Genomic DNA, 21,094 nt, shown 5'->3' with positions numbered 1-21,094 from the left:
TGAAGGCCGGTAGAGGTACCTGAAATATGAGCATTTGCACCACTATCCAATATCCAATCATTAGCAGCAGAAATAGACATCAAGCTTGTAACTGTACCTGCTAAATTTGCTGAATGTTCTTGCGGAATATTAGAGTTCTCAAGCAATTGAAATATCTGTGCATATTGAGCAAGTGTAAAGGTGATTCCCGAAGCATCTGTAGTTGTAACATATGTATCACTGACTATGTTGTGGGCAGACACTCGCGGAGGCCTGAAAATTCCCTTAGTACCTTTGGTTTGAGGAAACTTTTTGTGTAGTTTATATCCCGGTGGGTAACCAATCAATCGAAAACAATTTTCTTTCAAATGGCCTGGCATTGAGCAGTGCTCGCATTTGATGCCAGATTGCTTGAAAGATGAAGAATAAAAGGCTGCTGTTGGAGCATCGGCTATTGGTTGGAATGTCATCACCTGCCTATGTGATTCTTCTTGACCAGAGAATATGCTTGACTAACATAAGGAAGTGGACTCATGAAAAGAATCTGACTTCGAATTGGACCATAACTATCATTGAGCCCCATAAGAAATTGGATCAGCCGTTGTTGTTGCTCGTATTCAACATAAGATCTAGACGTAGGGCATTCACACGAAGGGGAAGTGACCAGTGAGGCTAATTCATCCCATAATTGTTTAAGCTTCGAAAAGTAAACTGAAATGGTGCTCGATCCTTGTGATAATCGAACAATATCACGATGAATGGCATATATGCGTGAACCACAAATTTTGTCAAAACGTTCCTTTAAATCCGCCCAAACACTGAAGGCATCTTTCGCATAAACAAGCCCGCAGAAAATCTCATTGGATACGGAAAAAAAATCCATGACAAAACAACTGCATTGCAACGCTCCCATTGATAAAGAGATGGAGAATTGGCAGCAGGTTTTCGATACGTACCGTCGACAAAACCGAGTTTATTCTTAGCATGTAGGGTGATCTTCATTGCTCTACTCCAAATGCCATAATTCTATGATCCAATTAGTGGATCAACAACAAGAGAAACTCCTGGGGCATCGGATGGATGCAAATACAGATGATCATTAAAGCTAAAATTGGAGATCTGAGCCGCCATATTTACACGAACATAGATCCAGTTGATTTACGCAGATACACTTCATACTACACGAAAATCAATCAATTGAAAAAAAAAAAGCTCTGATACCATGTTAAAGTGCACATAGATCATGCAACTTGAGCTAATTGATCGATGATCGAGAGGAACGAAGATGAACAGAAAATGGTTCTTAGCTCAGAAGTGAGAGACATTTTTATTCGAGAGGGTTTATTATGCATATGGTGGATCTATTTATACATGTACAAGAAGTAAGTAAAGTCAACTAACTAGTCAACAATGTAGTCTAACAACTAATGAACCAACAGTATGCTAATCAGATTACAGTGTGTAACAATAGGACACCTAACAAGCTGGCTTGTAAATATATTGATAAACAAAATCGAATTTCTAATTATTAGTGAAACATTTGCATGTCTATATTTTAATAGAAATATAATTCTTTATTATTTAATTTATATCATATTTTATGTAACCTAATTATCACGTGGCAACACGTGCGATGCTAGTTATAGAAGGGTAGGATTAAAACAGAGTGAAAAAAATGTGCGACTTGTCACTATTTCCATCAAAGAATTCTATCATGTTCATCTTCTCCTACGCTAAAAAAAGAACAAAAGCCGATGTGAAGATAAGAGAGAGTTCTCGTTGGCTGACAATCCATGGCCACCGCATTTCTTCAAGTTCCTTCTCAGTTGTTTACTAGCCATGCTCACTCTTCCACTATTTTACCCAAAAGTGGGAAGCCCAGTAGATTGAGCTACTCCAAGTCTGGCTTGACGAGGTTCAGTGTAAGAGCAGTGCAGGAGAAAACCGAGGAAATCAAGGCTCCGTCTTCTCCGGAAGAAATTACGAAAAAGTACGGCCTTGAAGCTTGTCTTTGGAAGGTAGCCCACTTATTTTTTCTTGTTGTATGTGTCGATTTATCAGTGTTTTGTTTGTTAATTATGCTTGCTAGGAGCTCAACTCGATTGATAAAAGATTGTTTGGCGGGAAGTGGGTTCTGGATGTCATCTGTCTTACGAGTTTCTTCTTTGAGCAGTGGAGAACATTCATCTGTCGTGGCAAAGATGTATGTGTTTTACATACCTAATCATGTGTTAAATTTCTACTGAAATATGCAGATATTCTCTGGAAAAGAAGATGGAAATGAACAAAACAAAGAGAACACTTCAAAGGGAAATCAAGCTAAAGAACTCCTGGCAAAATATGGAGGAGCATATTTAGCCACTTCAATTACCCTTTCCTTGATATCCTTTGGCCTCTGTTATACTTTAATCAGCGCTGGAGTTGATGTGTCAGCATTGCTACAAAAGGTACAGCTTCCCTGTGAACAAACTTCATGTTTTGTAGGATGCAGCATTCATGTCTGGTAGCTATATATTGCAGGTTGGAATTTCAACTAACGAAACGGGGGAGAAAGTTGGGACTTTTGCGTTGGCCTATGCGGCCCATAAGGCTGCTTCCCCCATCAGATTTCCTCCCACGGTAGCTCTTACACCCATTGTTGCTAGTTGGATTGGAAAGAAAGTTGATCCAGAGAAATGATCACGTGATGTCGCGATTTGGTTGGACAATTATTTTGTGCTGATGTGTTATGTATTAACTTCAGTACCTTGTCCATAACTTAGAATACAGAAAATACACTTGTTACAATGTTACTGAATTCATTTCGTATACTTGTCGACGAATAAAATTTGTTTCAACTTCATAAACAGATCACAAGCTGAATTCTGAAGATGAAAGCCGATCTTGTACTGGTGTGTTGCTTGAAAATTACGAAAAAGACTAAAAAAGTCTTCAGGACACTGTAGCCATGAATTAAACAACATACAGACACTAACTGATTATTGACGGTTGTACAGCTATGTTTCCAAACAGAAACCAAGTATGTTAGAACCCCATCGCTTTTCTTCATTCACTGGAACATTTACCTTCTTTGAAGTGCTGCAAAATAATCTTGAACACCTAATCTTATCCTCACTTTCAACTGTAATGGCACTCTTTTGGCTTCCATGCTACTCTCTTCTTTTTGAAAAATAGGAAGATGAAATAAAAGAACGTCTAGAGGAATATTCATTCTTTCCATTCTTGCCCCATAGCCAAGCTTGCACTCGAAGCACCATATTCTCTCTGGATGTTTGCATTGCTCCTCTGCTCCTTATTCCTTCTCCCCGCATGCTGTGTAACCAACTGTTTCCTTTTTCGCTTTTGCCTTAACAGCTTGGTGTCGGTAGAAGACATGCAATAAATGCATGTCGGGTGGAATAATCAAAGTTGACAAATTTGGTTTGCATAATTTGAAGAAATGAAAACGTGGTTGGAGGAAGCTTCAAGAAAATTTCACGGGAATTACGTTATACGCGTTTTCACACGGTCAAGGGGCTCTATAAATAGAGCTTCATTCCTTCATTCTGAAATCATCCTTTTTTCGAGTTTTCTCTCGTCTTATAAGCATTTGAGTGCTTAATTCTATAATATTTGTGATGTGTTTTGTTCTCCTGTATTAAGAGAGTGTGTTCTCTTTGGAAACACAGTGAGTGAGTTGTACACCACAAAATATTATAGTGGAATTCTTTTCATCTTACCCGTGGTTTTTACCCTAATAATTTTTAGGGGTTTTCCACGTATATCTCGGTGTCCAGTCTATTCTTTATTTTCGGGTTTTATTATCTCAAATTTCGCACGTGGGACCAACAAGTGGTATCAGAGCCTTGGTTCAAAATTTCTTAAAATTCTGAGTATGCTCTGTGGTTACAGCCTAGACTGATCTTCCACATCAGAAAAGATTTTTTAAGATTTTTTATTTAAGGCGGGATTATTTTGTTCGGTCCACTAAAATTGTTGTAGACATAATGGCGGGAAGGTACGAGATAGCAAAGTTCAATGGAAGCAATTTTATGCTGTGGAAAATAAATATACAAGCATTTTTAAGAAAGGAAAATTGCTTGGCGGCTATTGGAGATAGACCGGTGGAGATTACAGACGATGGAAAGTGGAACGAGATGAATGATAATGATGTTGTCAATTTACACTTGGTTATAGCTGACGAAGTTTTGTCAAGTATCTCTGAGATAAAAACAGCCAAAGTTATCTGGGATACTCTGACAAAGATGTACGAGGTCAAGTCGCTACACAACATGATTTTCCTAAAGAGAAGGCTTTATACTCTTCGGATGGCGGAATCCTCATCGATGACCGACCATATCAATATACTAAATACTCTATTTGCCCAACTTACTTCCATGGGGCATAAAATAGGGGAAAATGAACGTGCGGAGCTTCTACTTCAAAGTCTACCAGATTCATACGATCAACTTATCATCAACATTACCAACAATATTCTTATGGGCTTTCTAAGATTCGACGATGTCTTAACTGCGGTTCTCGGAGAAAAAAGCCGGCGCAAGAATAAGGAAGATAGGTTGGTAACTTCGAAGCAGGCAGAGACTTTACCGATGATAAGAGGAAGATTTATGGACCGTGACTCCAGTGGGAGCCAAAGGCGAGGTAGATCAAAGTCGAGAAGTAAGAAGAAAAATATTTACTGCTTTAAATGTGGCGGTAAAGGGCACTTCAAGAAAGAGTGTACGAGTATCGATAAAAGCTCTCAAGGAAATGTGGCCAGTACTTCAAGTGGTGGTGAAATATTATTCAGCGAACCGGCAACTGTTGCGGAAGGCAGGCACAAATTTTGTGACACATGGATTATGGATTCAGGTGCGACGTGGCACATGACGTCTCGGAGAGAATGGTTTGATCATTATGAACCAGTCTCAGGAGGATCTGTATTCATGGGAAATGATCATGCCTTGGAAATCGCTGGGGTCGGTACTATCAAAATTAAAATGTTTGATGGCGTCATTCGCACCATACAGGAGGTACGACATGTGAAAGGACTGACGAAAAATCTTTTGTCCTTGGGGCAATTAGATGACATCGGGTGCAAAACTCGTATCGAGAACGGGATCATGAAAATTGTGAAGGGCGCGCTTGTGGTTATGAAGGCGGAAAAGGTTGCTGCAAATCTGTATGTACTTTTGGGAGAAACACACAAAGAGGCAGAACTAGCTGTTGCATCAATTGGTTCAGGAGAAGAATTAACAGTGATATGGCATAGAAAGCTCGGGCATATATCAGAACGAGGGTTGAAAATTCTCTCAGAACGGAAGCTGGCCGGGACTTACGAAAGTGTCACTACCCTTTTGTGAGCACTGTGTTACCAGTAAACAACACAGATTAAAGTTTGGCACTTCTACTGCCAGGAGCAAAAGCATATTGGAGCTGATTCATTCGGATGTTTGGCAAGCACCGGTTGTATCCCTAGGAGGAGCGGGATACTTTTTCTCGTTCATTGATGATTTCTCTAGGAGATGTTGGGTGTATCCAATCAAGAAGAAATCAGATGTTTTCCAGATCTTCAAAGATTTCAAAGCGCGGGTTGAACTTGATTCAGAAAATAAAATCAAGTGTCTAAGGACTGACAATGGAAGAGAATATATCAGTGACGAATTTGATGCATATTGTCAACATGAGGGCATCAAAAGGCAATTCACGACGGCTTACACACCTCAACAGAATGGAGTGGCGAAGCGGATGAACATGACCTTGTTGGACGGAACAAGAGTTATGTTGAGGACTGCAGGTCTAGAAAAGTCATTTTGGGCAGAAGCAGTCAAAATCGCTTGTTATATTATCAATCGTTCTCCTTCAGTGGCGATTGATCTGAAGACTCCGATGGAGATGTGGACCGGGAAGCCGACAGATTATTCTCATTTACATACATTTGGAAGTCCTGTGTACGTTCTGTACAATGAGCAAGAAAGATCGAAGTTGGATTCAAAATTCAGAAAATGTATCTTCTTGGGTTATGCTGATGGAGTAAAGGGGTTTCGCTTGTGGGATCCTACTGTTCACAAGCTTGTCATCAGCAGGGATGTTATCTTTGAGGAAGATAAAGTAAAGGGAGACAAAGGCACACCGAATTCAGAAACTACTATTTTTCAGGTGGAAAATAAGACGGACGAAGGTCAAGTTTCTTGTGAAGCTGTACCAGAGCACGAAGAACAAGAACATGTTGAGTCTGAAGTTTCCAATGTTAGGCAGTCAACTCGGGACAGAAGACCACCAGGTTGGCTTTCAGATTATGTCACTGAAAGCAACATTGCATATTGTCTATTATCAGAGGATTGTGAGCCATCGAGTTTCCACGAGGCTACTCAAAGCTCGGATGTATCTTGGTGGATGATAGCAATGCAAGAAGAATTGTAGGCATTAGACAGGAATAAAACTTGGGATCTTGTTACACTACCACGAGGGAGGAAAGCCATCGGTAACAGATGGGTCTATAAGATCAAGCGAGATTGCAATAACCAAGTGGAGCGGTATCGTGCTAGATTGGTGGTAAAAGGGTATGCTCAGAAAGAAAGCATTGACTTCAATGAGATATTTTCTCCTGTGGTTCGGCTTACAACAGTCAGAGTGGTGTTGGCATTGTGTGCGGTGTTTGACCTACATCTAGAACAACTAGATGTGAAAACGGCGTTTCTTCATGGAGATCTTGAAGAAGAAATCTATATGCTCCAGCCAGAAGGTTTTGCGGAAAAAGGCAAAAAGAACTTGGTTTGCAGGTTGAACAAATCTCTGTACGGTCTCAAACAGGCGCCGAGGTATTGGTACAAGAGATTTGATTCCTATATCATGAGCCTTGGATACAACAGACTGAGTGCAGACCCTTGTACATATTTCAAGAGGTCTGGTGATGATTATATTATTTTACTGTTGTATGTGGACGACATGTTGCTAGCAGGCCCCAACAAAGATCAGGTCCAAGGATTGAAGACACAATTGGCTAGGGAATTTGATATGAAGGACTTGGGACCAGCAAACAAGATTCTAGGGATGCAAGTTCACCGAGACAGAAGTAACAGAAAGATTTGGCTTTCCCAGAAAAATTATTTGAAGAAAGTCTTGCAATGCTTCAACATGCAAGATAGTAAGCCAATATCGACCCCTCTTCCTGTTAACTTCATGTTATCCTCCGAGATGTGTCCTAGCAGTGAAGTAGAGAGGATGGAGATGTCTCGAGTACCATATGCATCAGCAGTGGGAAGTTTGATATTCGCCATGATATGTACAAGACCGGACATTGCTCAAGCAGTGGGAGCAGTTAGTCGGTATATGGCGAATCCTGGAAGAGAGCATTGGAGCACTGTTAAGAGGATCCTTAGATACATTAAGGGTACCTCGAATGCTGCATTATGTTATGGAGGATCGGATTTTACACTCAGGGGATATGTCGATTCAGATTATGCAGGAGATCCTGATAAGAGGAAATCTACTACTGGTTATGTGTTTACACTTGCAGATAGAGCAGTAAGCTGGGTTTCAAAACTGCAGACAGTTGTGGCGTTATCTACAACAGAGGCAGAATACATGATAGCTACTCAAGATTGCAATGATGCAATATGGATTAAAAGGTTATTGGAGGAGATTGGACACAAACAAGAGAATGTTCATTTGTTTTGTGACAGTCAGAGTGCCTTGCACATCGCAAGGAATCCAGCCTTTAATTCCAGGACTAAACACATTGGAGTACAATTTCATTTTGTACGAGAAATAGTAGAAGAAAGAAGCGTGGATATGCAGAAGATCCATACGAATGATAACATTGATGATTTTCTGACCAAGCCAGTGAACACTGATAAGTTTGAGTGGTGTAGATCCTCAAGTGGTCTAGCGGAAACATAAACAGCAGAGAATGGCAAGATTGAAAGGATGTGTGGATATGTGTTTGATTCTCAATCAAATCTCTAAGTGGGAGAAATGTCGGTAGAAGACATGCAATAAATGCATGTCGGGTGGAATAATCAAAGTTGACAAATTTGGTTTGCATAATTTGAAGAATTGAAAACGTGGTTGGAGGAAGCTTCAAGGAAATTTCACGGGAATTACGTGAGAAGACGGAAGACGCGTTTTATACGCGTCTTCACACGGTCAAGGGGCTCTATAAATAGAGCTTCATTCCTTCATTCTGAAATCATCCATTTTTCGAGTTTTCTCTCGTCTTATAAGCATTTGAGTGCTTAGTTCTATAATATTTGTGAGCTGTTTTGTTCTCCTGTATTAAGAGTGTGTGTTCTCTTTGGAAACACAGTGAGTGAGTTGTACACCACAAAATATTATAGTGGAATTCTTTTTATCTTGCCCGTGGTTTTTACCCTAATAATTTTTAGGGGTTTTCCACGTATATCTCGGTGTCCAGTTTATTCTTTATTTTCGGGTTTTATTATCTCAAATTCCGCACGTGGGACCAACACTTGGCCCTTCTTTTGTAAACCTTGCTGATGGGGCATCTTTGACGTGCTACCGGAGTTACCTCTGCCGTTTCAGAATTTGGATTCACTTCTACCATACTTCTCGTAACAGATTCACTTTTACTCCTGGATGTTTTGGATAATTTAGACATTGCAGTCACACTGGGCTCTGTTGTTTGGGGTTGTGTTGTATTGGTACTAGTCATGGTATTGTCTTCATGTATTATGTTCAAGCTATCCCTGTCACTATTGGCTATCAGTTTGGAAACAAGAGGCACCACGGTATTAACGGGAGGAGTTTGAGCTTGTGATGCATTGATATTAGCCATGGCATTGTCTTCATGTGTCATTTCCATGCAATCCCATCCCATGTCGGGTAGTGCGTTGGGTACAGAAGGCATGGCAGTATTAATTAGCGGTTGTGTTTGGGCTTGTGATGCATTGATACAAACTGTAACATTATCATCATGTATCATTTCCAAGCTATCCCAGCCAATATCGACTATCGTGTTGGGTACGGTGTACGGAAGGCATTGCGATGTCAATTGGTGGCTGAGGTTGGGCTTGTGCTGTACCGATAGTAGGCGTGACATTTTTATTATATATCATTTCCATGCTACCCCAACAGATGTCAGCTATTGTGTTGGATATAAAAGGCATTGCATTATTTATTGGTGGTGGAGGTTGCAGTTGTCGCGTACTGATACCAGCTATTGATTGTCTGACAGGAATTGAGAATAAGAATAAAAGCAAAGATGTTTTATTTGCACTTGTTTTATTATTGGAAATTCAAAAGGAAATGAATTGCCCGTATATAGGCTTACAAAAAAAAACTACTCCCTAAGAAATCTCAACCAACAAAGAGATTATTATGGCACTAGCCAACCATCTAGAAACAAATAAGATTGATAAATGACTTGGTCAAGTTTGAATTACTTCTCAACACCCTCCTTTAATTCAAACTTGCAGACACCAAGCTGAGATCTTAGATAAACATGTTTTTCTCTAGGAAGAGACTTTGTCAAGATGTCTGCAACTTGCTCCTCTGTATTGCAGTAAGATAAACCAATTTGCCCTTCAACTACAAGTTCTCTGATGAAGTGAACACGAATACTGATATGCAGGATTTTTAGTCATAAAAATTGTTGCTTTATTATTACAAAATATCTGAGTTGCTTCTTTTTGTTCATGACCAAGTTCTTCAAGAATTCTTCGCATCCATACTGCCTGACATGATGCTGAAGTTGCAGCTACGTATTCACCTTCTGAAGATGACAAAGCTGTTGTTGCTTACTTTTTTGAGCTCCAAGAGATGGCACCTGAACCAAGATTGAATGTATAACCTGTTGTACTCTATCGATCATCCAAGCACTCGGCCCAATCGCTGTCAGTAAAGCCAATTAATTTAAATTTATCAACTTGACTGTACCATAGACCAAAATCAATTGTTCCAACAATGTAATGCAATACTCTTTTGGCTGCTCCAAGATGATGATTTGAGGGAGAATGCATAAATCTTGAAATTACCCCAACCGAATAAGCAATATCTGGTCTGGTGTGAGTTAAATATATATAAGGACCGTGTATCATATTATCGTAAATCCTATGTGATTATCGATATGTATGAAATTGTCATGTGATTATGTATTTGATGTATATCCTGACAATGGAATTGAGAAAATGAATATTAAATATGAATTGACGTTGTAAGAGCTCGAGTGGAGAAGTCGGACGCCAATATAGTACAAAAGTCAATATTTGTACAGAACATGTGGCGCCCGGGCGGTAGAAAATGACCGCCCGAGCGCCAGGGTATATGAAATGTGTATTCGGGCAGACCACTTCGCGCCCGAGCGGTAGTTTGTGACCGCCCGAGCGCGGTGTATTTGAAACTCGGGGACAGAATGTCTCGCGCTCGGGCGCGAGAATTCTACCGCCCGAGCGCCGAAGCGGTGATGATAAGATTAAGTTCTTTTCTTCTTTCTCATCATTTCGTATTCGATAATCTTGAGAGAGACACGAGAGATTTTCATTTTCTATCGTCTGAATCGACTTCGAAATCTAAACGCGAAACAAATTATATATTTGTGATCTTCGCGTCGAGGGCTTCTGACTGAGGTAAGTTTCTTCTGGTTCCAGCAGCTCTAAATATCAAAGTGCTGGAATAGCATGTATTTGAAGTTGAATTTCTTATATGTAGTAGAATAACCGACAAGAAACTCATATTCAAAGTCGGGATTGAATTATGATATGATTATGATTTGATATGAATTTTTGAAGTTTCAAATGATATTTGAAACTCATATTAATGATTTTGGAGTATGTTATTGATTGGAATGAATATGTTATTGATGTAGATAGATTATTATACTGATATCTTCAGGCTACATCAATTGGAACGAAGAATTGAGGTATGTTGCGACCGGGTAACATACGACAGGTATCTGTATTTATGATATATGTCGGATTGATTTGATTGATTGGAATGAGATTATATGTCTATATGCCTTATTTGTTGATTGATGTGGCATACATGACATTGAGATTGAGATATCGATGTATAAAATAAATATTTTGTGAACACACATCGTTTGATGCATACATCGATACATGACATGCACGTTGAGCTATGATCCTTGGATACCTTGATATGATTTGATTGGATTCTGGGGTTTGTGAACACAATTGTTATGTTGGTATTATATGACCCGTAAAGCATAGACATTTGTGGCCCCGATGATTGGATATGAGATTTGGGATTTGATGGCGCTTCGTCGACGCTATCATACGAGTATCCCTTATTGAGGCCGGTGTGCCAGCTCGAGCATTGATTTGATAGCGATTCGTTTGATTCTGACATGTGCTCAGTGGATGGGCATTTGACCTGATACCTCCACATCATACATGAATTGCATACCATATATCATTGTTTAGATATCTGTGGTATATATGATTGGTTGTTCCATACGGAGCTTTGCTCACCCCCAAGGGGGGCTGTTGTTGTCTTTGTGTGTGGACAATGGCAGGTACTCCAGGATATCAGGAGACCGGAGATGGTACTTCTGGAGGGAGTCACAGCTTGGGCTGAGGTTTTATGTTTATGTCTTGTTCCCAGTATATATGTATATGTATCTATATACCGGGGCATGTCCCGAGGATATGAGATGTTTGTATGTGATTGGTTTTGATTACGTGTGGGCATGTTTATGATGTGAGATGAAATACTATTTTTAGTATTCAAATAAAATGATTTGGGCTCATTGTAAAGAAATTTTAAACTCGTTTTTCGCTGTAATTAGTTAACCCTAATCAAAGTGCATTGTAATAACGATTAGGAGCTAAGGGCCCCACACAGAGTGATATCAGAGCATAGCTGGGAATGCTCGATTGAGTCTTGTGTACACTTGAATAGGCACAAATGAATTGTGCGTATGTGTTTGATTTATTTGTATTACTTGCTCCTACTTGATTTGATTCGAGTAAGTATCTGATGAGATTGATGATATGAGATGATGAGATTATGAAATTGATATTGAATTGTGATATTCATCATGTGATTTGTAGATGGATCCCACAAATGAAACTACGAGTACCAGTACTGAGAGGATTGTTGGGCAATTTGAAGGATTGTCCATGGATGTGGTGATGGATCGATTCCAGGATCTGAAACCACCGAGGTTCTTTGGCACTGAGAGTGCTGAAAGAGCTGAAGCCTGTTAAAAGATATCGAGCACTTGTTTAATATCGTTGAATATTCCAAGGCTCGGAGACTGAAGCTCGCTCTATATCAGTTGAAAGACCGAGCTAAATCTTGGTGGGAAGTCGCTGAGATTGAATTGAAAGAGGCCGGGATTGAAGTCACTTGGGATGTTTTCAAGACCCAGTTTTTGGAGCAGTATTCCCCTCCTTCCTATTATACTGCTCAGGAGAATGAATTCAATAATCTGCAGCAGGAAACGATGTCTGTTGCAGAGTATGCTTCGAAATTTTCTACCTTGTTGAAGTATGCACCTCACGTAGCTGGGAATGCGAGGGCAAAATATAACAGATTTGTAAATGGATTACATCCTGCTTTATATACTTATGTTGTTTCTGGATTGCCTACCAGCTACGCAGAGGCAGTTGAACGAGCCAAGGCAGCCGAGGCTGGACACAGGCGAGGAGGTCCACAGTATACTCCTCCTCCACCAGTGTCAGCTCAGCAGCCTGCTTTGCGACCGAGAGGTAAGAAGTTTAAGAAGACTGGTTCTGTTTCTTCGTCTTCTTCGAGTTTGAGTGGATCACAGAGAGGGAGTCCTGTGATTGCTCCTTATTGTAGCCATTGTGGAGGTAAACATACTATCGAGCAGTGTCGAGGTATGTTTGGTACTTGTTATCAGTGTGGGCAGGAAGGCCATTTCTCTCGAGTATGTCCAAACAGGGGTACGACTTCTTCTCAACCCCAGCCAGGATTTAGAGGTGGCCCTGGTATGATGAGACCTGATGTTCCTGTTCCATCTTTCCAGCAGTCGAGAATCCCATGATATCAAAGATCGGGTGGTCAGAGTGCCCAAGTTCCTCCTCAAGTGAGAGTGTATGCCATGACTGAGGATCAGGCGAGAGATGCTCCTGGTGGCGTGATTGCAGGTATTTGCACGCTCTACGATTATCCTGCACGTGTTTTATTTGATACAGGAGCATCTCATTCATTCATATGTCTTGCATTTGTTGCATCTCACGATATTGAGTGTACCCCGTTGTATGATACTTTGTCGATAGCCACGCCAGCAGGGAAGATTATTTTGTCCGAGCAAGTTGTGCATAATTGTGTATTGATATATGAGGATAATGTGGTATTTCTGAATTTGATTGTCCTCCCAATGCACGAATTTGATTGTATTGTTGGCATGGATATCTTGATGACAAATCGAGCTACTGTTGATTGTTGTCATGGAGTAGTTCGATTTAGACCGATTGATGGACCCAAGTGAAATTTTTATGGCAAAGGTTCTCAAGCCAAAATTCCATTGGTATCTTCCTTGGAAATGTCCCGATTGTTGTCTAGCGGATATGAGGGTTATCTTATCTACGCTATTGATGTCTCTAAGAAGGAGCCTTCTTTATTGGAGATTCCTGTTGCGAAAGAATTCCCGGATGTATTTCCCGATGAGATTCCTGATTTTTCTCCTCATCGAGAAGTTGAGTTTAGTATTGATCTTGTGCCGGGAACTGCTCCCATATCTAAAGCTCCCTATCGCATGGCACCGTTGGAATTGAAAGAATTGAAAGAACAATTACAGGATCTTCTCGATAAGTGATATATTCGACCGAGTGTATCACCTTGGGGAGCTCCAGTTTTATTTGTTCGAAAGAAAGATGGTACTATGCGAATGTGTATTGATTATAGGCAACTGAATCGTGCTACTGTGAAAAATAAGTACCCACTTACTCGTATTGATGACTTATTTGATCAGCTTCAGGGTACTTCTGTATACTCGAAGATTGATTTTCGTTCTGAATATCATCAAGTACGTGTTCGAGAGGAAGATGTGCCTAAAACTGCTTTTCGTACGAGGTATGGCCATTATGAATTTTTGGTTATGCCTTTCGGTCTCACGAATGCTCCTGCTGTTTTTATGGATTTAATGAATCGTGTCTTTCGAGATTATCTGGACCGATTCGTTATTGTATTTATCGACGACATTATTGTCTATTCGAAATCGAAAAAGGAGCATACTGAACATCTGAGACTGGTACTTCAAACTCTTCGTACTAGTCATTTATATGCCAAATTGTCCAAATGTGAATTTTGGATGGACAAAGTGGTATTTTTGGGCCACGTCATTTCGAGACATGGCATATCTGTTGATCCTACGAAGGTCGAAGCGGTATTGAATTGGCCGAGACCTACGAATGTTCCTGAGATCCGGAGCTTCATGGGTTTAGCTGGATATTATCGTTGTTTTATTGAAGGATTTTCGAAGATAGCTAAACCTATTACTCAACTGACACAGAAGAATCAGCGATTCACTTGGTCAGATGAATGTGAAGCTAGTTTTCTTGAATTGAAGACGAGATTGACCACAGCACCTGTGCTTACTATTCCCTCATGTACCGGAGGATTTGTGGTGTGTACAGATGCGTCTGGTAAAGGTTTGGGCTGTGTTCTGATGCAACATGGCAAAGTGGTTGCTTATGCGTCTCGTCAATTGAAATCTCACGAAACTCGTTATCCTGTTCATGATCTTGAATTGGTTGCCATTGTGTTTGCTTTGAAGATTTGGCGCCATTACTTGTACGGAGAAAAGTTTGTTATCTATTCGGACCATAAGAGACTGAAATATCTCTTTTCTCAATTTGATCTGAATATGAGGCAACGCAGGTGGATGGATCTCCTGAAGGATTTTGATTGTGAGATCCAATACCACCCTGGATCGGTGAATGTTACTGCGGATGCCCTTAGTCGGAAAGTTTATGATTCTGTTTTAGCTTCTGTCAGTGTCGCCAAAGTACACGAGGATATATGTACTTCTGGTTGGACTTTTCACTCGAATTAGAATTCTGTCACTGTCTCAGCATTGAAAATTGAGCCGAACTTGATATTGAAAATACGAAAGGCCCAACGAAGTGATGCTCAGATCCAAAAGTCGAAAGAACTTGTATCTGCAGGACATCAGTCTGGATTCCAGATTTCTACTGATGGTTTTTTACGACTTAATGGTCGGCTGGTAGTTCCTGATGATTCTGATTTGAAGTCTGCCCTTCTTCGAGAAGCACATTGTAGCAATACAGTATTCACCCTGGAGGTCGAAAGATGTATTTGACATTGAGACCTCAATTTCTAAATGTCTTGTCTGCCAGCAAGTGAAAGCCGAGAGAATGAAACCTGGAGGATTGCTCAATAGTCTCGAAATCCCGAAATGGAATTGGAAACATATTGCTATGGATTTTGTGACTCATTTACCTCGTTCGCCCAAGGAGTGTGATGCTATTTGGGTCATTATTGATCGGCTTTCGAAATCTGCGCATTTTATTCCGTATGAACGGACTTATCCTTATAAGAGAATGACTCGTTTATACATTGAGAATGTAGTAAGACTGCACGGTGTGCCAGTCTCAATTGTATCTAATCGTGATCTCAGGTTTGCTTCTAAATTCTGGGGTAGTTTTCAGGAAGCGATGGGTACGCGTTTGGCTATGAGTACTGCTTATCATCCTCAAACTGATGGCCAAACTGAGCGTACGATTCAAACTTTAGAGGATATGTTGCGTGCTGTTGTGATGGACTTCAGAATGAGATGGCAAGATGCCTTACCATTGGTTGAATTTTCTTATAATAATAGCTTTCAGACGAGTATCGGTATGGCACCGTTTGAAGCTCTATATGGGAGACGATGTAGATCACCGTTATTCTGGGATGAGATTGGTGAAAGACAATTGACTGGACCTGAAATGATACAAGAAATGAACGATAAGGTTCAGTTAATTCAGCAGCGGATGAAAGCTGCTCAGGATCGTCAAACGAGTTATGCGAATAAACGAAGACGACCCTTGGAATTCCAGAAAGGTGACAGAGTGTTTTTGAAAATATTTCCCTTTAGAGGCACTGTTCGATTTGGCATGCGAGGGAAATTATCTCCTCGTTATGTTGGTCCATACGAGATTTTGGATCGAGTTGGTGATCTTGCGTATCGATTGGCATTGCCACCAGCTCTATCTGCTATCCACGATGTGTTTCATGTTTCTATGCTGAGGAAATATGAATCGGATCCATCACATGTACTTGCACCTGATGAGGTTGAACTTGATCCTTCTTTTTCCTATGTTGAACAACATGTTCGCATTATGGATCGAAAGGAAAAGATATTGCGAAATAAATCGATTCCTCTAGTTCGAGTGCAATGGACACGACATGGTGTTGAAGAATCAACGTGGGAATTGGAGAGCAAAATGCGAGATTCGTATCCGCATTTATTTGATTCTATGACATCTATTCCATTGTATTCGATGTATTCTGATCCATTTTCTGATTTTAGTTTTGATATGTACTATAACTGATGACATATATATGTGTACCCATGTTATGTATAGAGATGTTTGAGATTTCGAGGACGAAATCTTTTAAGTGGGGGAGAAATGTAAGGACCGTGTATCGTATTATCGTAAATCCTATGTGATTATCGATAATATATGAAATTGTCATGTGATTATGTATTTGATGTATATCCTGACAATGGAATTGAGAAAATGAATATTGAATATGAATTGACGTTGTAAGAGCTCGAGTGGAGAAGCCGGACGCCAATATAGTACAAAAGTCAATATTTGTACAGAACATGTGGCGCCCAGGCGGTAGAAAATGACCGCCCGAGCGCCAGAGTATATGAAATGTGTATTCGGGCAAAACACTTCGCGCCTGAGCGGTAGTTTGTGACCGCCCGAGCGCGATGTAAATGTTAGGCGGACAGAACACTCCGCGCCCGAGCGGTAATTTGTGACCGCCCGAGCGCGGTGTATTTGAAACTTGAGGACAGAATGTCTCGCGCTCGGGCGCGAGAATTCTATCGCCCGAGCGCCGAAGCGGTGATGAGAAGATTAAGTTCTTTTCTTCTTTCTTATCATTTCGTATTCGATAATCTTGAGAGAGACACGAGATATTTTCATTTTCTATCGTCTGAATCGAACGCTCACAACATTGTTGTTTGCCATAAGCACGCCCGGTTACAATCCAACTTGGCTCTGATACCACTTTGATAGGAATTGAGAATAAAAATAAAAGTAAAGACGTTTTATTTACACTTGTTTTATTATTGCAAATTCAAAAAGAAATGAAGTGCCCGTATATAGGCTTACAAAACAAACTACTCCCTAAGAAATCTCAACTAACAAGGAGATTATTATGGCACTAGCCAATTATCTAGAAACAAATAAAATTGATAAATGACTTGGTCAAGTTAGAATTACTTCTCAACATTGTCTCTGTCTATCATTTCCAAGTTACACCTGTCAGTACCAGCTATCTTGTTCAATACAGATGGCTTTGCATTACTAATTGGTGGCAGGGTCCGGTCTTGTAGTGTACTGGTACTAGCGGTGGTATAGTCATAATGCATTGATTCCCTGCAATACCCAGCTATCGCATCGGATTTGGAAAACATCAAAGTTGCACTCTGTGGAGGTTGGGCAGGTGGTGTGCTGAAATCCAGCAAGGTATTGAGTCATATATCATTCACGAAGTCGAAGTCACGTTCATCTGTGGCAGGTACATAGTCATGGAGCCAAATAACACATTTACAATAGCATGTTATGAATAAATTGGAAGGAAAGGAAATTTAGGACACGTTTCCTCCACAAGTCTTGGATGGCTTCGATGTTTGTATCCCTCCCTAACTGGAGCTGGCATGTAACCATCAGCATTCTGCAAATCATAAAGTGGGACTTTCGTAAATATTGAGGGAACATAAAAATCCGCATCTTCTAAAGTATTATTCGACCATTCTTGCTCGTGACTCACATCATTGTCCTAATGTTGAAGAGTTCAGTCCGGCAGTCCCGTTGAGGACTTGCATCTGCTTCACCAGTTCTTTCTCTAATCTCCTCCGTCAGTGGGGATGCCAATGCATTCTCATTTACTCATAGATGTTTCGGGTATGCTGGGTTGAGCCTCGCCATCTGGATTCGTAGTCTCTAGATTTTCCTCGTATGGGCTAATTTGAACCGTTCACACAAAGTGTACGGCTACCAAAAATACCCGCTTTAGAACGTACATTAGATTGCCAAATATCCAAGGAACTAGGTAGTATACCTGATCCCTGTACCTTAAAACTAGTTCGAACTACAAGTTTCTAGCTGCACAGAGAAAGATGACAGGTATAAGTACGTCTTGAGGAGCTTTAATGACCATAAGAGTTTCATTCTGTAGCAAAAAATGCCCATGGTTTCAAAATTTATCACCTATCAAATTAAGCAAGTCAATTGGCACATCGGTACCTGGAAGCAAGGTAAGTTTATGATGTCTTCTCGAGTAACATGAAGCCGACTGGAAAAGATTCAATGAAATTTTTGGTATCTGGATGAAATCGAGTCGATTTATTCTCTTTGATTGTTTTCATTTTCATGCAGGTTCGTTAACCTTTCCTCCATTTCTCTGGAACAAGAAAACTCACACTACAAAAAAAAAAAAATTAGCGACGGTCAAACCGTCGCGAAAAGGTTAAAGCGACGGTTTTAACGACGGTTTGGCGGTTCGTAACTGGAGTTAGCGTCGCTTTGAGAAAGCGACGGTTTCTCAACTTCCGTCGCACGTAGCGACGGTTTTGTTGAAGAAGCTGTCGCTCATTAGTGACGGTTAATATGCCGACCGTCGCTAATGTAAGCGACGGTAATATGCACACCATCGCTATATAAAAACCGTCGCTATATTAATCGCCGGTTTTTTTAAAAAACCGTTGCTTAATATAGCGACGGTGTGTATATAAACACTGCCATAAAATTCACAAATAAACTACCACGCAAAAATTAAAATCACGTATTAAATTTTCTGTAAAAAAAAACATTTAAAAACCTGATTTGCGCGAAGATATGCAGTTCCACGTAACGCTGGAAGATCGCACCGACTAGCAAATCTACGAAATAAATACGAAAAATGTTAGTACAAAATAAAAAACCGAAACTTCGAAAAATTTATAGAGTTCACTACTACCAGAGATAGGCGAAAATCGCTTAAGAAAAATGTTCTCGAACCTCGGTATATATAGAATCATAGCGACGGTCTTTGAAAAAACCGTTGCTATTCCCGACGGAAAGGTAATTAACCGTCGCCAATAGCGACGGCTTTTTCAAAAACTGTAAAATCGTCGTTATATAAAACCGTCGCTAAACAAAATAAGCGAAGGTTGAAGGAAAACCGTCGTCGTATATAGCGACGGGCTTGTATTGTACCGTCGCACATGGCGACTGGTACAAACGCGACTGGTACAAACCCGTCGCCAAAGACGACGGTTAAAAATCTCGTCGCACAAAATGGCGACTGTTTTGTCGTCAAACCGTCGAAATATTAGCGACAGTTTATTAAAAATCGTCGCTGCAATAACGACGGTTGACAATAAACAGTTGCTAAAAAGGCGACGGTTTTTAGTAAACTGTCGCTTATTTTGATTAGCGACGGTTTTATTAAAAACCGTCGCTATACAGCGACGGATTTAGTAAAATCGTCGCTAATCCATTCGTTTTTTTAGTGTTATTACATGTTATTACAAAGAATAACATGCTCCAAGAATTCAGTGTGTGAGCATATGCAAGGAAACATGCATGTAAAATGAGAATGATCAAATCCCAAATATAATGGTGTACGAATGTAACAGTTCAATTCACAGCAATTCTCAAGATTGCACTTCATCACATTTCAACAATCACAAATACCGAATTGTCCATACTCCATATAAGCTTCACTTGGCGATGCGTAATTCATAAAATTCAAGAGGACACAAACCAAGAAACCAATCAATTAATCACTTTTCTTCCTACGACCATGCTTGCACCAAACACAAACAATAGTTCAGAAGAACTAAAGACTTACATATGAGGGTGGCAGCGGTCACGGCCAGTTAATTTCTCCTTGTACTCGTACCGGGTGCTTCCTTGACATAGAAGAAGAATGTTTTCTTGAAGTCTGCTGCTGCGAGTCTTGCTGTTGCTCCATAATTTAGTCTTTTCTTGAAACCGGCAATTATGAAAGAAGCAAAAACATCTAGGGGTTTCTTTATTTAATTTTTCTTTATCTGAATCTTGGTTCATAAAGGTTTTTTTATGCTTCTTCTTGGTGTTGATGGGACATGGAAAATGGAATTTAAATTGAATGGGAGGAAGATGGATGAGGGGATGAAGGGTTCGGTGTCGATCCAACGGCTCGGATTTTTTCGAGCCAATTTTTTTTTTTTTTTACAGGGAGGTGGGCCCGGATCACTCATGTGGAAGTTGAAGGGAAACGAGGGAATGTACAAGTGTTTGCCATTAATTATTAGTAGGATCGTTATAATTTCAAATTTTAATTTTTTTTATTTATTTGTCTGCAAATTGGTAAAATTTAGCATTATCTTTTAAAATTGTCAGATGGATTTAGAAATTTGAATTTGTAAGAAACATTGAAGGTGGGTTAGTTACAAAAGAAAAGAGAGTAATGTTAAGACAAAAATTGTGTTAGACGGTCTCACAAGAAACCTACTCTAATCTTAATTTATTGCCTGCATTCATCAACTTCAAGCATGCACTGATTTAGCTAATCATATATATGCTACCATGAGACGTCAATTTTTTGTTTTGTGTATTCGATTGAGTTGGAAATCGAATTCACAAAAACTATCATGAGACATCAATTTTGTTTGATTCGATTGATATTACTTTTTATTCGATTCATAAAAAATATTATTTTTTATTCGAGTTGACTCATTTCACCGATATAAACAATAGACATATCATTTTTAATTTTTGTCTCAACTTTTACACAAATTAATACGTTATAAGATGAAAATCTAAATAATAAAAACCATTTCAATCCCCAATTGTATTTTTTTTCCATTAAATCCGACCCGATCTAACACATAAAAAAATAAAATATTATTATTATGCTTTTTTTTCATTAAATCCGATTCGATATGACGAATTAAAAAAATAAAATATTATTATGCGCT

General features: G+C 39.8%; 2 protein-coding genes across 2 annotated transcripts; one reads left to right on the top strand and one right to left on the bottom strand.

The window, feature by feature from the left end:
• Positions 1 to 448: 448 nt before the first annotated feature.
• LOC142512403 (uncharacterized) lies at positions 449 to 892 on the bottom strand. Its single transcript, XM_075619683.1, has one exon. It carries the CDS (start codon positions 890 to 892, stop codon positions 449 to 451), a length of 444 nt encoding a protein of 147 aa, XP_075475798.1.
• A 795-nt stretch (positions 893 to 1,687) lies between these two features.
• On the top strand, positions 1,688 to 2,819 carry LOC142519524 (uncharacterized). The gene is made up of 3 exons (XM_075622569.1): positions 1,688 to 1,997; positions 2,235 to 2,426; positions 2,500 to 2,819. The coding sequence occupies exons 1-3, from the start codon at positions 1,773 to 1,775 to the stop codon at positions 2,656 to 2,658; spliced, it is 576 nt and encodes a 191-aa protein (XP_075478684.1). The 5' UTR covers positions 1,688 to 1,772; the 3' UTR covers positions 2,659 to 2,819.
• Positions 2,820 to 21,094: the final 18,275 nt, after the last annotated feature.

Source organism: Primulina tabacum, chromosome 1, assembly GCF_025594145.1.
Source record: "Primulina tabacum isolate GXHZ01 chromosome 1, ASM2559414v2, whole genome shotgun sequence".
NCBI lineage: Eukaryota > Viridiplantae > Streptophyta > Magnoliopsida > Lamiales > Gesneriaceae > Primulina > Primulina tabacum.
This window is presented reverse-complemented; position numbering and strand designations above follow the sequence as displayed.

Excerpts from the sequence above, each read along its gene's own strand:
- LOC142512403 (XM_075619683.1), bottom strand. The coding sequence starts at position 892 with ATGGGAGCGTTGCAATGCAGTTGTTTTGTCATGGATTTTTTTTCCGTA.
- LOC142519524 (XM_075622569.1), top strand. The coding sequence starts at position 1,773 with ATGGCCACCGCATTTCTTCAAGTTCCTTCTCAGTTGTTTACTAGCCAT. Across the intron at positions 1,998-2,234 it reads TTGAAGCTTGTCTTTGGAAG|ATATTCTCTGGAAAAGAAGA; the intron begins GTAGCCCACTTA and ends TGAAATATGCAG. Across the intron at positions 2,427-2,499 it reads TGTCAGCATTGCTACAAAAG|GTTGGAATTTCAACTAACGA; the intron begins GTACAGCTTCCC and ends TATATATTGCAG.